The sequence below is a fragment of the Scylla paramamosain genome, chromosome 18 (genome assembly GCF_035594125.1).
Source record: "Scylla paramamosain isolate STU-SP2022 chromosome 18, ASM3559412v1, whole genome shotgun sequence".
NCBI lineage: Eukaryota > Metazoa > Arthropoda > Malacostraca > Decapoda > Portunidae > Scylla > Scylla paramamosain.
Window position 1 is genome coordinate 4735001 of NC_087168.1, and position 21841 is coordinate 4756841.

The window sequence follows — 21841 nt, forward strand, 5'->3', positions numbered from 1 at the left end:
GGGGAAGCGTGCCCGGCTGCACAGGGGAAGGGAAGGCAAGGCAAGGCGTGGCGAGGGCTGTGCCAGGGGAAGTATTGATAGGTTTAGTGCAGAATGACAAATGGGTGTAGCTGTGTCACTGAGAGTAGCGTGGGGAAGGGACGTGTCGTGGGGTGTACTGAAGAAGTTTTGATAGGTTTAAGATGGAAAGACAGATGGGTGTAGCGGTGTCATTCAGAGTAGCATAGGAAAGGAAAATGATGTGTCGTGGGGTGTAGCAGAGAAGTACTGATAGGTTTAGCAATGCTTTGAGTGGCGAGGCGATGAGGGAAGGACATGGAGTGTAGCAGAGAAGCTGTGAGTTTAGCGAAAAGGTGTTAATATAGAAGGACGGAAGGAAGGACAGGGAAGATGTTAGGTGTAGGAAATAAGGACAAATGAGTGTAGCAGAATGGCTGAGTGTAGGATGTGGAGGGCATGGAAGACTGGAAGATGTAAGAAGGAAGGAGAGGTGGCTGTAGAGGAGTGACAAGCAAGGTTTTAGGTGTGAGGAATATTCCCTACGAAAGAATACTGAAGCTTTTAAATATACATTCTATGGAGAGGCGTGTGTTAAGAGGGACCTGATAGAAGTCTTTGAGTGGTATTGTGCATATAACAAAGGTGACGTATGCTAAATTCTCAGCGTCAGTAATCGGGATGGAATAAGAAATTTTGGGTTCAGGGTTGAAGAAAATTCGACTTGAAAGAGAGAAAGGAATTGGTTTTCAAACAGAGTGGTAGATGAAAAGAGACTCAGTACTCGGATTGTCAATGGTGAGTCATTAGAGAGCTTTAAAAGAATATTAGACAAATTTATGGATGGTGAGATGTTGATGGTAGATGGAAATAAATAGCTATGTATATTATAAGGACTACCACGTGTAGGCCTGACGGCTCCTTGCAGATTTCTTTATTTTCTTATGTTCTTATTTTCTAAAGGAAGGAGAGGTGGATGCACCAGAGTGGCTGTGAGTATAGCAGGGCGCAGTGGAAGGGGAAAGTGGGAAAGGTATAAAGAGATGCTACGCGGGTGCAAGGAGTAATGGTTGACTGGACTTGATAGCGTGACGGTAAGATCATAACGGTGTGCATGTGGTGCCACTCAGCAATACGTCCTAGGAAGTGGCAAACTCAGCACTCAGGTCTGGCACGTTTGATGTCCAGGAGTACAAAGGACACCGTCAGCAGACGGGAGAGAAAAACACGGAGCGCCAAGCTGACTTCCTGAGAACCCTGTTCCGGGTTCCCCGAAACCCTAGGGTTCCACTAAAGCTCCCTTGGGGTTCCGCGAGAAAGAATGAGATGCGCTAATGCATTTTTGAGTTTTTTTTTATTTAATATCATATTCGTAATACTACTATACATGCACAGCATATTATTGGTTATTGTAATATTATAACATAGACATCATCCTTTCTAACCTATTATGCTATCAAAATATATATATATATATATATATATATATATATATATATATATATATATATATATATATATATATATATATATATATATATATATATATATATATATATATATATATATATATATATATAAAACAACCATTAGGGATATATTTAGCGATGCCTCTACGGTGTCAGTGTGTAACTTTTTAACTGCCTTCACTAGTCAGTGCCCACTCAGCGGACGGGACCTGCTCGTGACTGATTCATGCATCAAGTGACTCACTCAGTGCGGGACACATGCATGGCCATGATCTACATCAGTTGTCTCTGTGCTTCCTGGCGTGCAGGTACACTCTTTCATTCACCCACGATATTCAGTAAAATTATTTTACCATTACCAATAACTTTGACAAAGAAGTAATATATATATATATATATATATATATATATATATATATATATATATATATATATATATATATATATATATATATATATATATATATATATATATATATATATATATATATATATGATATTTACCCCGTGAACTACGATGAAAAAACATGAGAGAGATATGGTATATAAATATTTCTTGTGCAGGATTCCTTGAGACATGTAATTTATTTGAAGGGTTACCCAAGTGTAAAAAGGTTAAGAAACACTTCTCTAGATTGAATAGACCATCGCGGGGGACGTAGACACAACAAATGCGTGCCAAATAAGAGACGGATGAGAAGCGTCATAATGAAGGAATAAATAAATAAATAATGAATAATAATAGTAATAATTACAATAATAATAAAAATCATAATAATGGAAAAGAAAATTAACTTACATACTATAACAGCGGCGCCGTGTGAGTGTTGCACAGCTTGGAGGTGTGTGTGTGTGTGTGTGTGTTTGTGTGTGCATTATTCCTCAAATCTTACGATTGGATTGTTTTTCTTTAAATAGGTATAGTTATTTTACTTGTCAAGTGACTAATAATTCTCTCTCTCTCTCTCTCTCTCTCTCTCTCTCTCTCTCTCTCTCTCTCTCTCTCTCTCTCTCTCTCTCTCTCGAACACTTTAAACACTTTAAACACTTTATTATGTTTGTCATTTTACAGTTGAGTTAAGAACTTAATATACTTTTATAACAAACAAACAGCCCTTAGCAAGCAACTGCTTTATGGGCAGACAAAAAAAAAAAAATAAATAAATAAATTATATATATTTATATATTAGGACTAATTATAAAAGTAGCTTAAAAAAAAAAAAAAAAAAAAAGAACATTTAATCCTATGTATTAGAGTAATAAAACACTTGTCCATATAATGAAGAATTATCCTTGAGTTTTTACCTTGTGCAATAACAGGAAATCTAAATTTGTACCTATAATAATAATAATAATATGGGTATATGAAAATATAAATAAGTTGCTAAGTCTAAAGGAACTCCTCATATGAAGCACAAATTACCTTTGTTAATACCTAATAATACTAATTTTGGAAGAAATTGCACAGAACAGAAGATAAAATAGCACTTTAACAAATACATAATAATAATAATAATAATAATAATAATAATAATAATAATAATAATAATAATAATAATAATAATAACAATAATAATAATAATAATAAGAAGAAGAAGAAGAAGAAGAAGAAGAAGAAGAAGAAGAAGAAGAAGAAGAAGAAGAAGAAGAAGAAGAAGAAGAAGAAGAATAAAGATACTGACACTAATAATACAATGTAAATGCATGAAGAATTTATCAATACTAGGAGAAAGTTGAATAAATAAGATACAGGAAAATATAGTATATTATTAGATATACTTTTCACTATTGCCATTTCACATGAATTATTGACTACTGTGATGGTACTAGTACATGAGGGTAATGTCTGATGAGCTAGCGTATAACATTTAACATATAACAAGCGTATAACATGTGTATAACTAATAAGCGTATAACAAATGACTCTTTAATTTGGTTTTGAAGCAAGGTAGACTCTTTGATTGTTTTATATCACCTGGTAAATAATTCCAAATCTTAGGTCCTATATACATGGTGGAGTGTTTGAACAGTGTTAAATTAGGTCTGGGAATGTAGAGTGAATACTGGTTTCGAGTTTGGTAATTGTGTAAAGGTTGTGTATTGTAGTTACTTAAATTTAATGTTTTGTACATGAATGATGCAATGGAGAGTTGAGATAAATCAGCAAGGTTTAGGATATTGAGACTTTTAAATAATGGTTGAGTATGTTCATTAAAATCACTGTTTGTTAATATTCTAATAATTTTCTTATGAAATATATTAACCTGGGATAGATGACAAGGGTAGGTTTGGGACCAGATAGGATTACAATAGGTAAGGTGTGGGTATATATGAGCATAGTACAGACATTTAAGAATTTTAATTGGGGCAAAGTGTTTTACTTTGAGAAGTAGGGGAATGATTCTGGATAGCCGTAGACAGAGATTGGAGATATGGCGCTTAAAAGTTAGGTGTTTGTCAAAAATTACACCAAGGAATTTTATTTTGTCTACTTGTAAGATACTTTCATTTAGTATGGTTAGGTTGGGTAGAGGTTGGTGTATGGTAATAGTCTTAGTGAATAGAATATAATGAGTTTTTGTGGTATTAACTGTAAGTTTGTTAGCCAGGCACCAGTTTGAGAATTTTTGAAGTTCTATATTTGTCTTATTAATTAGTTCTGTTGGATTATCTCCTATCAAATAGAATGTGGCATCATCTGCAAATAGTATAGTGTGGAGAGTGTCAGAAATGTTAGAGATGTCATTGATGTATATAAGAAAAAGGATAGGACCCAGTATACTTCCTTGAGGTACTCCTAATTCTACAGGTTTAGTTGAGGATGAGGTGTTGTTGAAAATGGTGTACTGTTGTCTGTTATTTAAATATGATCGAAACCAGTCATGGACACAACCCCGGACACCATAGTGGTACATTTTATCAAGGAGGATACTGGATTGGACTGTGTCAAATGCCTTACTGAAATCTATAAAGACTGAAAGTATGGATTTGTTTTTGTTAAGTGCAGTATAAAGGTCTGACGTGAAGGTGTTTATGGCATCAAAGGTGTTTAATCCTGATCTAAAGCCAAACTGCCTATTATTTAAAATATCTCTTTTCTTCAGGTATAGCATAAGTTGACATTTCATTAAAGATTCAAATATTTTTGAGAAATTTGATAATATAGAGATGGGTCTGTAATTACAAAGATCAGTTTTGTTACCAGTTTTGTGTATTGGAATAATTTTAGCAAGTTTAATTTTTTTCTGGAAACATTCCTGTGCTAATTGATTGGTTAAAAAGGATTGTGAGGGGTATGGAAAATAATGTATTATATTGTTTTATTATATGGATAGGTATTTCGTCAATATGTCCTTTTTTTTTTTTTTTGAGGGCATTTATTACTTGTATTGTGTCATCGGGTGTTACGAGAGGCATCACCATGGAGTGAGGATAGTTTCCGCGAAGGAATGATTTTGGGGAGGTGTCTGTGGGAGGCAGTTTGTTAGCAAGTTTTGGGGCAATATTTGTAAAGTGGTCATTAAATGCCTCTGATACTTCAAGTTGGGTGCCAAAAATTTGATTATTGAGAAAAACTGATTTTGTAGTAGAGCTGGGTTTTTTAATAGAGTTTGAGAGTTCATTTATAGTTAGCCATATCTTTTTGGTGCTTAAACGAAAGTCAGAAAATCTTTGTAGGTAGTAATTTTGCTTTGTGATTTGAATTAACTTTGTTAGGTAGTTTCTAAATTGTTTATACACATCAAAATCAATGATCCTCAATTTATAAGATTTATACAAATTATATTTGTGATGTATAGATTTCTTAATACCTAGAGTGATCCATGGGTTTTGAAGTCTTTTAGTTGAGATTTGCTTTGTTGCTTTGGGGAATGAAGAGTAATATAAGCTGTAAACTGTGTCTAAGAATACATTGCAATTTATGTTTGTATCATGGTGAGTTAATAGAGAATACCAGTTTACTTCTGATAGTTTAGCTTGAAATTTAGCACAATTTTCAATATTTTTTATCCTGAAAGATAATTTGTTGGTCTCATTTAACTTTTCTATGATGGGGAGGTTCAGATATATTGGGAGATGGTCACTCAGGGGAGAAAAAAGAATCCCAGGAGAAGAAGGGGCTGTAAAGTTTGTCCATATGTGGTCTAGAAGGGAAGGAGTTGCTGTGAAGTTGTCGTCAGGGAATCGTGTAGGGCGTGATATGTGTGGAATGTAGTTACAAGACTGCATCATGCTCAAGAAGTTGTTTGTTGGTGGATGATCATTGTGTTCCAATAAGTTAATGTTGAAATCCCCAGTTATGATGCATTTATTATTCATGAAAAATTTTTGTGAAAGTAATTCATCGATAAGGTCAGTGAATTCCTTTACTTGGTGGTGTTTACTATGGGGACGGTAAAGGGAAGAAATGACGTAGCTGGTATTTCCAACAGTGATCTTAACTGTGCAAAGTTCGATGTTGTCCGTACACATAGAATAATCAATTTGTGGGCTACTGGAGATACTGTCCTTGACATATATGGCAACACCACCATATCCAACAGGTCTAAATGTGTGGTAAGATTTAAAACCATTAATTTCATGGAGTGGTGCTGTGTTCGGACTGAGCCATGTTTCACTGAGGCACAGGATATCAGGAATTTTAGGAAGAGAAGTAATAAGGGAAATGAGTTTATCATAATTTTTGTTCAAAGATCGAGTATTAACATGAAATATATTCAAATAGTCTGGGCAATTTGTAGGAAGTGATAGATTGTAGGAGTGAATGTCATGATATTTACAAATATTATCTATGTTAATTGATTCATACATAGCATTGATTATTTCTAGATCTATACTGTTTCTATCATTTATTTCTTCATTATCAAAGAGAGTGTTATATAAATTTATGTCAGGTAGATTCATAGAATAAGCTGAGAGATAAGAAGTAAAAATACAGGATATGTGAGTAAGGTAGGAGTATGAATATAGATTTGGAAGGGTGAGAGTGTAAAAGAGAGGATAGAGTGATATAATATTAGAAAAAAGAGGTAGAAAGTAAGTTAAAGGTAGGGGTTGTTAGAAAGAATAAAGTGATGCAAGTTTTAAGAAGAATGGAGAAAAAAGAACGGGTACAGAGAAATAATTGTCTGCATTCTCTCTCTCTCTCTCTCTCTCTCTCTCTCTCTCTCTCTCTCTCTCTCTCTCTCTCTCTCTCTCTCTCTCTCTCTCTCTCTCTCTCTCTCTCTCTCTCTCTCAGTGTTAACGAAACATCATCAGATAATGTTTTATCAAGTGTCTCCTGCACAAATCTCTTCCCCAATACACTGCCGTGTCAGTACCCACATCCTGCTCTGCCATTATTCAGAACCAAACCATCACCGTACACATGAAGAGTATTACATCTGGGAATCTCTATTATTTATTTCCAAAAAATATATTTCTAAGTTCCCTGGGACGGAAGCCATCTTCCTGCCGCTCCAACCTTAAGAAATCTACAGTAACACAGTTTTCCTGCCATGGCTAAGTCTTACGTGAGCTGGCAAGGAGGCACATTCACTATAATAGTGATGTGCTCGGTCATGACATCATACAGAATTCTTACATATTTTGATACATTTCTAGGATTCTCTTTTTCATTCAAAGGTAACAGTGCACAAGACAAATCATCACTTGCAATTCTCCTTATAGATCGAAAAGCAGCACCCATTGCAAGTCTCCTTATTCGGTGTTCAGTACTAGGCAAGTTTAACTCCATTCTCATTATCTGAACTCTAGCGTTTCTTTGACAGCATTTAAATCAAAGGAATGCTCCCGCCAGGGCTCGAACCTGGGACCTTCTGCGTGTAAAGCAGACGTGATAACCACTACACTACGAGAGCTACAAATATATGGGATTTAACAACACCTGTTGTTCGCTTGTCTACGCAACCTGTGCATTACAAGTTAACATGGAGAAGATGCTTGTATTGGCAGTAGTAGTAGTTATGGTAGTAGTGGCGGTGGTAGTGACGGTGGAAGTGATTGAAGGGTAATCAAGAATCAGCTAGGATTTGATTGCAGTAGTGAAGATGTTAAGTAGTCAATATAATTTTTTTTCACCACTCGGTTATTTGCAGTAAATGAAATTATGAATTTTAATAAAAAATGCGCCGGGTGTGCGGAGGGTAGGTGAGTCCTGCCAAGGATACCCATCCTCTGGAGAATCACTCCAGCGCTCTTCCAAAGCAGCGACCAGAAGCACACCACCTTGACTTGCCAGCAAGCACAAGTGACCATGTACTTCGCAGTGCCCGCTTACCTCCAGCGCGAGGAACCCGCCACGAAGCGCAACAAGCGGCCCACGTCGCCTGCCTCAGGCCGCACTGCCTGCCCCAAGAAGCAGAGGCGCGAGCGCTCCTACCAGGAGTGGTTCAGTGAGGTGAAGGAGAAGTTCGGCGGTGGAGAGAACCAGCGCGGCTGCTCTAAGGACACGCGGGCCAAGCGGAAGCTGCAGCTGGTGGGCGTGCCCCTGCTCCGGCGGCGTCAGGTGCGGGAGATGATCGGTCCCGTGCAACGGCCTCTGGCCGAGGGAAGCTACGGCTCTTGCTTCAAGACCGTGAGCCTGCGCACGCAGGAAGAACTGGTCATCAAGACCTTTAGCCGAGACAAGCTGCCGGAGCTCGTAAAGGAGGCCACCAGCCTCAGCAAGCTGCAGCTTCCCGGCGTGCAGCGTCTGGTGGGAGTCTGCGTGGAAACCCGCCAGCTGATTACTCCCTTCGCCGGCGTGACGCTCAAGGACTACATGCTGAACAAGGCGCCCTCGTTTGCTGACGCCGTCAGCGTGCACCTGCAGATGTGCCGCACACTGCAGCGAATGCACCGGCAGGGCTACACGCACAATGACATCAAGGCGGACAACGTGTGCGTGTCCACCCAGAGCGGCAAGCCTGTGGCCACCGTGATCGACGTGGGCCTGGCGAGGCCAGTGGGCACCAAGGGACTCCTGAGCCAGGCGATCCCAGACACGGACAAGTTCCCCTGGATCGCGCCGGAGATCCTGAAGAAAACCCACCGCTGCTGCGAGGCGAGCGACGCCTTCGGCCTGGCCTACCTTCTGCAGGGACTAGGCCTCCTGTCGTGCCCCAGCAGCTGCCGCCGCGCCAGGTCCATCCTTATCAAGTGGGTGGTGCAGGCTCGCCGCCGCGACCCCGCCGAGCGGCCCCCGCTGGCGGCGGTGATCCAGATGCTGCGTGCACTGCACCGCGAGGCCGCCGCCACGCGCCCTGCCGGCAGCCGCTGAGCTCTTGCGGCGACGAGGCGCTTGTAGATGCGTCATTTGCGTAACCCAGGAAGTCCTTGAGTTTCTTTCTTTTCTTTCTTTTTTTTTTTTTTTTGAGTATTCGCCTTCAGTAATAAACGCGTGCGTGTATGTTGAGTTTACCTAAATAGAAAGAAAAAAACTCGGAAAAGTAATAAAAAATAAAAGTTAAGTAAATTAATTAATGAAAAAATAAATCAATAGAATAAGAAAAAAATAAAAAAATAAAAATAAATAAGAAAAAAAACAAATAAGAAAACAAAATAAATAAAAATACAAAAATAAATCATAAAGACAAAAAACTACGTTAAGTAACGTAAGTAAATCACGCGGCGAAGGGAGAAGAGAAGGCAGCGAAGCGAGTGACAGTGTGCAGGTGAGAAAGGTCCTCCCGGTGATGGCAGAGGCGCGCAGGAGCGACTCAGGCGGCGAAGCGAGGCGGGGAGGAGAAAATAAATGTTTTTTTTTTTTTTCTCGGACAACATGTCTTTCAATGGAGAATGTTTCTGACCAAAAGAACAAAATGAAATAAAAATAAATAAAATAAATAAATTAAACAAAAAAAGTTAAAAAAATATGAAAAATAAGAAAAAATATATAAAGTAAATAAATAATAAAGAAAATAGATAGCAAAATATAAATAAAACAGTAAGAAATAGATGAATATAGAAATAGATAAACTGATAGAATAATAGCCAGATAGATAGATAGATAGATAGATAGATAGATAGATAGATAAACAAATAAATAAATGGAGATAAATAATAAAAACAAATAAATTAATAAATAAACAAATAAACAAAAGTAAATAAATGCAAAAGTTAATGGATCAATAAATAAATATATGAATAAATAATTAAATGAATGAATAAATAAATAAATAGATAAATAAATAAATAATAAATTAACGTAAAGCGATATGTGTAAATAATGAAATATAAAGTTCAGAAGAGGGAGAGGACGAGGACAGGGAAGGGATCGTAACGCTGGGAGAGGGGGATGGACAGTGGGGGTGAAAGGCGGTGGTAAAGAGCAGAAGATGAAAGGCTGGGTGAAGATATGAAGGAAAGTCGTAGAGTGAAAAATGACGGAATAACTGTCATTGTTGAAAGATAATGTATATTTTGATATTAGCTTTGAGAGATTATGCTAATTCATAAATAAATAAAAGGTATGAGCAATGTCTGGTCCTCATGTGAGTGTATGAACAGTATTAATTTTGAGAGGTTTGTGTGTCTAATGGTCTCGGTGATGCCTTTGATATAGTGTGGGTTGGTGTCTTGAACCAGGCGTGTTCCCTTCCCTGTTCGTGCTCGTGTATTGTGCTCGTGTACGTGAAGTCCTTGAGTGTGTGTATTAGTTTGTGTTTGGTTTGGTTTCCCCTTGCATATAGTGTTTTATTGATTGGGTCTAGTTTTGCGAGTGCATGTAGTTCTTTGGAATGTTTGGTGTATGGGTATTTTTCATTATAAACGAAGCGTGGTGCTTTGTTTTGTTGTCGTTGTAACGATAGTGATGTAGAGATTGCGTTTAGAGCATGTGGTGGTAAGTAAGTATTGGTAGTACGCACGCTTTGACAGGGTGTAGTCTGGTGTTAGTGTTTAGTGCATCGAATATTGTAATGGTGGTTAATACTATTTGTGCTTTGTTTGTGATGCCTTTTACGTGTTTTGAGTATCCGTGTGTGCCCAGTTTAAGCCCCAATATTTTAGCGTCTTCTGCGTATGGTGTGTTGTTCCCTCTATGGTGACTGGTTGCATCTTTTTCATTGTTATAGGAAGTAATGTGAATTTTTGTGTGTTTGTTTTGATTTTCCATTTGGTTTCGTAGTTATTGATGTTTTTTATTTATCTTTCTATTCTCTTTACAAACATGTTTTTTGATTTACCTGCATATGTGATGATTTGTGTGATGTGGTCTGCGTATTGAATATTTGTGCTGTCTGTGAGTGGTGTTGCAATGTCGTGTGTGTATATAGTGCAGAGTGTTGGGGAGATACTACTCCCCTGTGGTACTCCACTGTCAGGTTGGAATGGCTGGCCGGTGTAGTTATTTAGTGATATGGATGGTGACCTATTGTCTAAGAAGCTACATAATATCTTGTTAAGGATGCTGGCTAATTTTATTTGATTAAGCTTATACTTTAGTGCACTTAGCCACACCTTGTCAAACGCCCTTGAGACGTCCCTGAGTGCAACGCAACATTGTTTTTTGTGTGATACTTTTGAGATTGTTTCTGCTGTTGTTGCTATTGCCGTGTTTGTGGATCTTGCTGCTCTAAATCCATGCTGGGAGTCTGGTAGAATTTTATTAGATTCAAGGAATGTTCTTGTTCTTTTATTAATTATTTTCTCAAAAATAATTAATAAATAATAAAAAAAAATTGTTCGGTAGTTAATTGCGTGAGTGGTTGGTTTGTTCTGTTTGGGGATGAGTGTGATTGCAGCGTGCTTGAAGGGTTGTGGAAAATAGCCCATGGAGAGAGCGATGTTTGTGTTTAGTCTGGTGAAGATCTCGAGGACGTTGTCTGGTAAGTTTAGTGATATGGTTTTATTTATTTTTGTTCCACCAGGTGTGTTGTTTTTTGGCTGTTTTATTGTTTGCTTTATTTCTTGTGGTGTGACGTGGTGTGTGCTGTGGAATAGGTGTCGTTACTTGGATTGTCAGGGTTGCCTTGTTGACTGGGTGGTATTTCAGCTTTGTTATTGGTGATGTAATAATTAACTAGCAATTTTCTATCTTTATCATATTGCAGATTTTCTGTGGGGCTTATTCTAAAAAACATTGCTTCATGTCTCTAAATATTTGTTCCTTTTCTTCTACTCTGTATATTTCTTACTATCTTGTATTAGATATGGCTTTGTGCTAGTCTGGCTGCTTTTCAATGTCTTTATATTTTGCCGAAATTTTTTTGGTCATTGTAAAGTGTGCTGAGTCCCTCAACCTTGTTTTCCCAGTTCTTTTTATTCTGTTCTTTACATTCCCTTGTTATATTTTGTTTGATTGTTTTGTAAGCCATGAATGTTGTGTGTGTCCAGCCATGTTGACAATGGTTTTTAATGGTTTTCAAGGGTATTTTTACTGCTCAGGTGATAGATTAACAATGTTTCCACATTATAAACAGGAAAAACACTCTTAATAACCTGGCTGATCATCTGTAAGGCCTTTGAGAATAGTCGTGGTGAGGGAGCAAAGCGTTTCTCAGTACGGGTCTGTGGTGGTAGTGCTGGTGGTGATGATTGTGGTAGTGGTGGTGGTGGCGGTGGTGGCGATGGTACCGGTGGTGGTAACGGTGATGGTAGTGGTGGTTGTGGTAGTAGTGGTGATAGTGGCGGGGGTGGTGGTGGTGTTGGTGGTATTGGTGGTGGTGGTAGTGATAATGGTAATGACTGCGGTGGTGGTGGTGGTGGTAGTAATGGTGGTAGCAGAAATGGTGGTGGCGGTGAAACAGTCTGATACAATAGTGATGACGGAGGTGGAGGATGTACTGGCAAGGAGAGGAAGAACACCAGTGGACAGTGGTGGCGGTGGTGGTGGTAGCGGCGGCAACGCGGAAGGAAGGAAGGAGTGGTAACAGATGTGGCAGTAATATAAGATACAAAGGTGTCGAAGTTTATGGGATCCCTGACTGCAGTGTTAATGTGAAAGATTCTGGAAACACCGGTACACATGGTACAATGCTCGGACAGTGATGCACTGAGTCCCGCACTAAGCACCAATATTCATATATTATGTAGGTGGCGGAGAGGCGCGCAGCCATGCCACCTGCAGCCGCCAACACTAACACGCAAACCAATTTTCAGACTCCTGGGCACCAAAACCTCCCTTTCTGAGCACAATTCCCTTCAGTTTATGAGAATAAAGAGTCTCAATAGTTATAAGTGTATCATCACTGTGATGATAGTTAACGGAAGAGGTGATTACCTAAGTTTTTGTTTTTAACGGCACATCTTTACTGTGTAGCTATCTGGTGTCTATTGTATGTAATACCTGTTCATTTATTTGTATAAATACATGTTCTTGGTGGTATACTATATAATCCATATGTACAATGATGGTTAGTTGTGGTTTATCACGCGTGTCGCTGCGCATTTGTCTTGTTGGTTGGAGGGAGAGGTGGTCATGCGGAGCTGGACTAGCAGGCCAGACGGTAGTGGTGGGCAGTAACCGATAACTTAGGTATTCACGGAATCGAACGGAATCGATTCCTTTTTCCGGAACTGGTTCCGCGGAGAATCATGTAGAGCGCGCGTGGCCGGCACCAGAGACTTGGAGCCGCTAGCGCACGGGGTAAATACCAGAGTCTTGGAGCCGCCAACTCGCTGCTCAGACGGTTACCAGGCGGAGCCGGTTTCGGAATCGGTTCCGTAGGGAATCGTTTAGAGAGCGCATTGTGAGTACCAAGTCTTGGAGCCGCCAGCGCGCTGCTCAGACGGTTACCACTAGTGTATAGCGGTTCCAGGACTCATCTAGAATACTGGCAGAGATTCTCTTTAGACAGACACATTAGTTTTCCCCAGATAGCAGAGAGTGTGTGTCACGTGGTCATGCTCTATATATCTTTCCATCATGTATTCAGGATGTAGTTTCTACATCCTGAATAAGTTTTTTTTTGAAGGCTGCTTGTGTTGCTCTTGTACCTGCATGAGCTTACCAGAAGCCTTCACGCTGTGATGGAGAAAATTCACAATAGGCTTTATTTTTTCTTTTAGCTTCTGGACATCCTCAGTGTTGTTAATGGAGTCCTGAACAACTAGATTCAAAGTGTGTGCAAAGCACGGGGTGTGGCGAACATTCACTTGTTTTATTGGTGCAGTCACGTTAGCAGCATTGTCAGTCACAACTGAGTGAATTTTATATAAAATGTTCCATTTATTGTAGACAAGTCTTATCTCTTCTGCAATATTATCTGCTGTATGGGACTTAGCCATAGGAACAGTATCAAGCACAGCAGACATGAGGACCCACTCTGGGGATATGTAGTGAGCTGTCACGGTGATGAATGCTTTTGTTTGTCGGGATGTCCATAATATGTCTGTTGTTGAAGCAACACGCTTAGCTTTCTCCACCTCTTGACGGACTCTCTCTACCTCTCTATTGTAAACAGAAGGTAAGAGAGGCCTACCTATCTCTGTGCGGCTTGGCAAGTCATATCTGGAATTGAGTCCATTTACTAATCTGTTGAACCCCTTGTCTTCAAGAACACATAGTGGTTGTAAGTCTTCCGCTATCATCCTGACAACCAGAGCGTCAAGTTCTTTCTTTTCATTGGAGTCATTTTTATAGGGATAAGCCCTAGTGATGGCCTCGATCAGTGTTGGTTGAGCACAGGTGGATGGTCTGGGGTGTTTGGCAGCAATTTCCATATCTGCATCCTCCTTGAACTAAGCACATTCAGTGGGATGTCTGATGCGCAGGTGTTTCATCATGTTCGATGTACTTCCACTGTACTTCAGCTTATCTTTACACTCCAAGCATACAATGACGTCAGACGACGCCTGTTCCATGTATGTCCACACTGGAGCTGTTCTATTCCGCTTGGATGTCACTGTTTTATGTGAAATTTAGGCTTAATAAGTCTATGCTCTGACGCTGCAAAGTAGGTACAAACTCAATATGTCCACCTTCAGCACGCTGCCTTTGAAAAAGACTTGGTGCCTGTAAAAATATTACGTTATAATGTGAGAGAGGAAGGGTTGGAGTACAACGTGCAAGTAAGCTATTTTGAGTATCAGAAAAAATAAGGTCTTTATTTATTCATGAGGATGATGGTCACAAATTCTCTCTCTCTTAGACAGTTTTAGCTCTTATGAGCAAGTCTTTTTTTTTTTTTTTGTGGGATAGTAAAGTGGGGAGAAAGAAGGAACATGGGGTGGAAGAATAGTTTGGTGAAAGATGAAATATAGTGTGAGATGTAAAAGGTGGCGGGCTAACCGTCTTGCTGTTCATATTGTATGTTAATGCACATGTTAATAATGTGATGTTTGGTGCCTCATAATTCAGTCTGGTTGTTATATGTAAGTTATCTTCCAATTGTTTTCCTGCAGGAAGGGAAATAATTGTTCTTGAAATTAAACATTTTGGTTATTTCTTTTGTACCTACTGGCTTTATGTATAATTTCATGCATTGTGTGTGTGTGTGTGTGTGTGTGTGTGTGTGTGTGTGTGTGTGTGTGTGTGTGTGCGTGTGTGTGTGTGTGTGTGTCTATGTTTTGCTCGTGTTTGAAGGTGGCTGCTGATCTTTTTCTAATTGTAGGTGAGGTTTCTTGAGCCAGCTGTGTACTGCATTGTTGTCATCAGAGATGGTTGTTCAGTATAGTTCGTCCTGTAATGTTAATTAATTTTCCTTTGATCTTATTTCCTCTATTATGTAATGTTATATTTATTGGGTTTATGTTAGATGCAAGGTGTAGTTCCTCTGTAGTTTTGCTGTAGGGATAACGTTCTTCAAATGTGAACCGAAGTGCTTGGTTTTGGATTCTTTGCAATGACAGGGTGGCTGTCTTGGATAGTGCACATAGTGGGTATGGCGGGTACCTGATGACTGGAAGGACACAGGCTTTTATGAGATGAATTAGTTTATAGAATCTCCTGAGTGATGATAGTGCTGCTTTTGCTGATCGTTTGATGTGTTCATTGTGGTTGATCTTCATTCCTAGGATTTTTCCTTTGGTTGTGTGTGGTGTGACTGTTCCGTTAATTGTTATAGGGTGTGTCTTTCTTATTGCAAGAGGGATAACTGTGAATTTTGATGTATTTGTTTTTTTTTTCCATTTTTCCTCAAAATCATTTACCTTCGTGACTTCTCTTTCTATTTTTTTGGCCAGCATTTTCTTTGATTTACCGGGCTGTGTTATTATCTGAGTGATGTCATCTGCATACATTGGTACATTGGTACAGCCGTGTGATGGGGAAGGGAGGTCGTATGTATAAAGGGAATATAGGGTGGGGGATATTGAATTTCCTTGAGGTACACCACTTGCTATGGGGAATGTAGGTCCTTGGTAGTTTGGTAAATATATGCGGGCATTTCTGTTGTCCAGGAAACTGCAAAGTATTTTGGAGAAAACTGAAGGGAGACCAATATTGTTAATTTTATATTTCAGTGCATTGTGCCAGACTTTACTGAAAGCTTTTGAGACATCACGGAGGACTATGAAACATTGTTGTTTATTTCCTAATGTGTTTGCTATTTTTTCAGTAATGATGGCGATTGTGGTGTCTGTGCTGCGATTGGGCCGGAACCCATGCTGTGATGGCGATAGGATACTGTTGTATTCGAGGTAAGTCCTAAGTCTTTTGGTTATTATTTTTTGTAGAGTTTTTCCTGGTACTTGTAGTAATGAGATAGTTCTGAAGTTGTGAGGATCTGTAGTTGTTTTGTTTGGTTAGGGGATCAGCTTTATTAATGCGCCTTTAAAGTGTTGGGAAGAATATCCAACTGAGTAGGTGTGGTTGAAAACTTGAGTGAGTGTTTTAATAGCAGACTCTGGTAAGTTGGTAAGTATGGTTTTGTTTATGTTGCTATGCCCCGGTGTGCTGTTTTTGAAAGTTTTACTTGTGTTGGTGACTTCCTGGGTTGTAGTTGTGGATGTAGTGTATTCCTGGTGAGGTCCGATGCTTCGTATGGGGAGATTGTGTTGATGTTATTTGTGATGCATCTGTTTACCTCGTTTTCCTTTTCCTTGTCAAATAGGGTGTTTTCTGAAGGGCTGATGGTAAGTCTATTTTCTCAAATGTTTCTAAATATTGTTTCTTTTTCTTTAATGTCGTAAACTTTGCTGTTGTTGGATATTAGGCACGTTGATGTGGGTGTTTTGTTTTCTTTCACTCTCTTAATTCTGTTGCAAAAATTTTGTTGGTCTTTATAGACGTCTATTAATCCTTTTATAGTGTCCTCCCAGTTCTTGTTATGTTGTGTTTTACATTCCAACATTAGGTTTGTTTTAAGGGTGGTGTAAGTAGTGTACCTTTCGTAGTCCCAGCCGATTATTGAAGCTGTTTGAAGGTGTTGTTTTATCACCCACTGTATGTGTTTCATTGTTGGATTAGTCATTGGATTTAGAATGGTTTTGTAGTTTTTCATTGGGATGTGGTGTTTGAGGACTTCGAGTATGATGTCATACCAGAGTTTGATTTGTGTATCTATTTCTTCTTTGTTTAGATGGTTGGTTGTTAATGGCTTCATATGTTGATCTGCATGTGTTCTGAATTTGCCCCAGTGGGCTGCCTTGTAATGAGGTTATGGTGGTGAGGGGATTCGTATTGGAAGTGTAGTGATTGTAAGTATTATTGGTAGGTGGTCGGAGGCAGTGGTGGGTCCTTGTTTTATAGTGTAATTATGGTAAGTATGTGAGTTTGCCAGTATTATATCTGGTGTTGTTTGCGTATTGTGTGCTATGTGTGTTGGGAAGTTTGTCAGTATTATATCTGGTGTTGTTTGCGTATTGTGTGCTATGTGTGTTGGGAAGTTTGTCAGTATTATATCTGGTGTTGTTTGCGTATTGTGTGCCATGTGTGTTGGGAAGTTTGCGCCAAGGTGCATCAGTTTGTTTCTACTGATTAACATTTCTAGCCCTTTTCCAGCAGTGTTGGTGTTGTGTGTTCCTATGCAAGGGTGTTTTGCATTTAAATCGCCCAGTATATATGTGGGTGAGTTGTCTGAGGCTAAGCGGTGGAAGTCTGTGATTGGTAGTGTGGTCTCCGTGGTGGAAGGCATGTTGTGGCAGCCCGTGCTAGTTTCTATTGTAACTTGTAGTACATCTGTGTCGAAATCATCGGTAATTTTATGTTTTATATTTGATTGAACTAAAATTGCACTTCCGTCATGTAATTCTCCTTTAGTGTTGATTGTATGAGTAGTGTAGTTGTGTATGTGTATCGTGTTATTGTGTGAGGTGCCATGACTGTTTATTAGAATTATATCTGCTTCAGTTCCATTGTATGTGTTGGTAAGTATGTGTCTGTATGGGGACCAGTGTGCGACATTGTGTTGTATTATTGTTAATGAGTCCATTATGTGTGACGTGAAGGTTGTCTTTGTAAGAGTGTTTTATGGGCAACGGCGTATGTTTTCGTGTATCATGCTTTATTTGGAGAAGAGTCTGTGTCCGTGCTTGTGTTTGGTGACTTTATAGTGAGGAGGGGTGAGGTCTTGGTGAAGGCCGTTGTGTATTACATTGAGCTGCGTGTCTTCTGCTGTGCACCAACCGTTAGTAAGGTCAATATCGTTGTTTTGTAGGTAGAGTAATATTTCTTGCTCGTTGTATGCAGCGTATTTGTACCTCCACTTGTACATGCCGGTGTGTATCCCTGTTTTAATACTCCTCAGGCTAAGTGTTGTTCCTTTTGGCAATCCTTCACTTTTGCGTATTATAATTTGTAAACCAATTGCGTGTCCTGGTATTTTCTTAAGTGTTGGCATTTCAGTTCCTTCTTGTGTGGTATTCTGGTCCACTTGGGTGTGTTGTGCAGTGTTTGGTGTTTCCTGTGAGTGTGTGTTCATGTTTGTTTGTGTGTTTTCTTGTGGTACTGGAGTTTGCTTTTCATTTGTGAGGTTCAGGGTTTGCTTGGATGGAGGATTGTCCGGTAGGATGACTGGAGGAAGGTTGTTGAGTTTGAGGGCTCTGTTTAGATCATCACTGTAAGATCCAGGATTTATAGAATTGATTAGGTGTGCACGCATCATGCATGCCATTATCTTTGTTGCAGTTTCTTCCTCAATTACTGGAGTAGATGTTGGGAAGGTGAGGGTTGACGTGTTTGTTTTGCCTGCGGCTGCACTGCTGTGTGTTTTCGTACTGCTATCTTTCTTTTGTTGTCTCTTTTCTTCCATTGCTTTTTTTTTCCTATGAGGAAACTTGTTGGCAAGTGTTCTGTGCTCCCCGTGGCAAATTGACTCACTTTTTGTTCCTGCTAGCATTACAATCTTTCCATGTATGGTCATTTGAGCTGCATTCCGAGCATACTTTAAATTCTTGTGGTTTTGGGCATTTTGATGTAGGATGTTCTTCTATTGCGTAGCATTTGAGGCATGCTTGTATGGGAATGTATTCTTCTAGTTTTATTGCGTTAGGAGGAATGCTCATGTGGAAATCCAGAATGCCATTCTCAGTAGCTTTCTTTGCTGCAGCTGTTTCCTTGAAGGTTATTTTAAGTATCTTAGTTCTGGGGATCTTGAAAGTCGTTTCTATGCCTTCCTTCATCCATTGGTTCTCGGATAATAGTTCTTCCTCAGTCTCTTTCTCAGTATAGTTGAAGATGTATTCATCGGTGTTGAAGATGAGTGTCGTCCTCTTTGCTCTGAGTTCCGGGGGAAGGACTGGATGGAACCTGTGGGTGCTGAGGACGTTGTGGGCCTTCTGTTGGAAAATCTTGTGTACATCTTCGGCTGATCTTGTTAGAACTATGAATCCATCTTGGACAGTGATGATTGTTGTGGCATGTATTACATTTTCAGAGAGAGTTCTTAGAAGGAGTATTCTTTGCTCGGGGCTTGTGTCATCACTTTTTACTTTCACTCTTGCCATTTTTCATTTTTTGTGGGTGCGTTGGTCGAGTAGCGGAGGTTGCCGTAAACACCTACTGGGGGCCGAAGCCCGACTTACAACCCAGCCAATGATAGTACACAGAAGGAGCCTACCTATGCAGGGCAATATACTGGTCCAGTTTCTAAAACTGTCGAAACCAACTCACCTCGCGCCTACACCTGTCCAAGAGTTTTACCCTACCCTTCCAATGGGTTGAAGGCAGCCTGACTAAAGTCCCTCCTTGGCAAGCCGTGGGGTTCACCTTGGCCCACTGGGCGACTCTGAAGGTGAAAAGGAAATATGGTAGGAGGTGTAAAAGGGCACTGCACAAGGGCGAGCTCTCTGCCAAGCGGGAGAGCCCCGGTACACAGGTGCAGACAAGCGCAGTCAGTCTGTCAGTGCGAAGACCTTACCTAGCTTGCTGTGCCACGGCATCCAATTCGAAGGTGGTGAGCAAGTTTTGACTGCCACGTCAAACACATTGCCCTTAAGGCCTCACACCGAGTCTCCTCCTTGAGGAGGGTGGCCAACTTGCTCGACAGGAGAGGGAGGCTCTTGCTCTACAAGGCCCAGATATGGCCTTATTTAGAGTATGCCACCCTCTCCTGGATGTCCTGTGCTGCCACACACATCAGCAAGCTCGACGGCATCCAGCGACGGGCGCTGCGACTGGTGGAAGCAGCAGGTGGCCCAGCCCATCCTGAGGATGTGCAACTTTAAACATTGCTACCTACACAGATAAAGAAGAAGAAATCATTGAAATGATGCAGAGAAGAAAAATATATATATTTGGTATAGAAGAGACGAGAAATTTCGGAAAAGAAAGAGGAAAGGATCTCGGTGGTGGGTTTGTTCTGATGTATAGTGGAGTCGGGGCAGGAAGAAGGAAACATGGCGTAGCGACCACTGTAGGACCAACACTCTCACCATACATTCAGGAAGTAAAATTAATTAATGAACGGCTTATGTACTGTATTCTGAACATCAGGGACAAGAAATACTTTATGTATCAGGTGTACGCACCTCAACAAGGACACACTGATGAAGAAAAAGGAGAGCATATGGAGATGCTGAATCCAGATAATGTCACTATTATCATGGGTGACTCTAATGCTAGAGTAGGACAGGATAGAAGAGGTATAAAAGATATCATTGGACCCTTTGGAGAAGTGAAAAACACAAGGTGAAAACTGATAGACTTGTGCATGATAGATAACATGAAGATTATGAATGGCTTTTTTAAACATAAAGACTAACATCGTTATACAAGGTACAGATGGAGTCAAGTAACTCAGCAATTCGACCAAATGTCCATTATTGATTACATGCTTACATCAGATAAAAGGCTATTCAGAGATGTGAAAGTCCTACCAGGTGACTCGCTAAATTCAGATCCCAGGCTTCTAATTGGAGACCTGAATATTAAGAAGGTTAAGCCTAAAAAACCACAGAAAAGTCATCAAAGTTGAGTCACTAAAGGGTGCCGAAACAAAGGATAAATATAGAGCAGCAGTAGATGAGAAAATTGATCGTAGAGAAGGAGATGAGGACTGGCAAGCTCTGCAAGAAACAGTCAAAGGTGTCGCAAAAGAAACATTAGGAACAAGAATGGTGGGAGGTAGTAGAAAAAGGCACATACCTTGGTGGACAGAGGAAATAAAGTGTGCAGTCAAGGAAAAAGTGAAGACACTGAGAAAATGGTTAAGACATAAAACACTGGAAACAAGAATAGGAGGAGGCAGTAGACACCTGCTGAAATGATAATTACTCCCAGTGAGGTGAAAAGCACTGTTCAGGGGGAGCTGTGAACTTATCATTAAACCCAGCTGTGACCTCACTGAACGTTTCCCTTTGTGTCTCACAACACAAGGGGACAGTCACAGCTGCCCTCTAAAGACAACTCTTTTCCTCCACACAAAACTACAATCACTTAATAACACACACACCCTTCACTCAAAAATTTCAAAATTATCATGGCGACTCCTACACCAGCCTTGGAGTCCCCATCTGGGAGGGGACCATAAATGTTCCCAGGTCGGACTGCCTTTCTGTCGACGATCCTAAGCGTCTTGACACCCACCTCAACTTTTTCTTCATTAACTTCTGCAACATTCGCGGTCTAAGATCTAATTTTCAATCTGTACAACACCACCTCTCCTCTTCTAAACTTCATCTTCTTTTCCTCACTGAAACTCAGGTGTCTGAGGCAACTGACAGTAGCCCCTTTTCTGTTCCCTCCTACTTTCTCTATCCTCATTTTCGATCCAAAGCTGGATGCTGCGTTTATGTGCTCTTGTGCCCACTCTCTTGAATCTTCCGAGTTTTCCACCATCTGGCTACGACTACAAAGTCACTCTCAAACTAAATTTATCTGTGCTGTATACCTCTCACCTAACTCCTCTGACTATAAGAAATTATTTGACTACTTAACTTCCAAAGTGGAGGACATTCTGACCCTCTTCCCTTTTGCAGAGATCTCCATTCTTGGAGACTTCAATGTTCACCACCAGCTTTGGCTTTCCTCTCCCTTCACTGACCATTCTGGTGAACTAGCGTTCAACTTTGCT

General features: G+C 40.1%; 1 protein-coding gene and 1 non-coding gene across 2 annotated transcripts; one reads left to right on the plus strand and one right to left on the minus strand.

The window, feature by feature from the left end:
- Positions 1 to 7254: 7254 nt before the first annotated feature.
- Positions 7255 to 7327, minus strand: Trnav-uac (transfer RNA valine (anticodon UAC)). Its single transcript has one exon. It is a non-coding gene; the product is annotated as a tRNA-Val (tRNA).
- Positions 7328 to 7722: 395 nt separating this feature from the next.
- On the plus strand, positions 7723 to 8727 carry LOC135108963 (tyrosine-protein kinase JAK3-like). The gene has a single exon (XM_064019864.1). It carries the CDS (start codon positions 7723 to 7725, stop codon positions 8725 to 8727), a length of 1005 nt encoding a protein of 334 aa, XP_063875934.1.
- The last annotated feature ends 13114 nt before the right edge of the window (positions 8728 to 21841 follow it).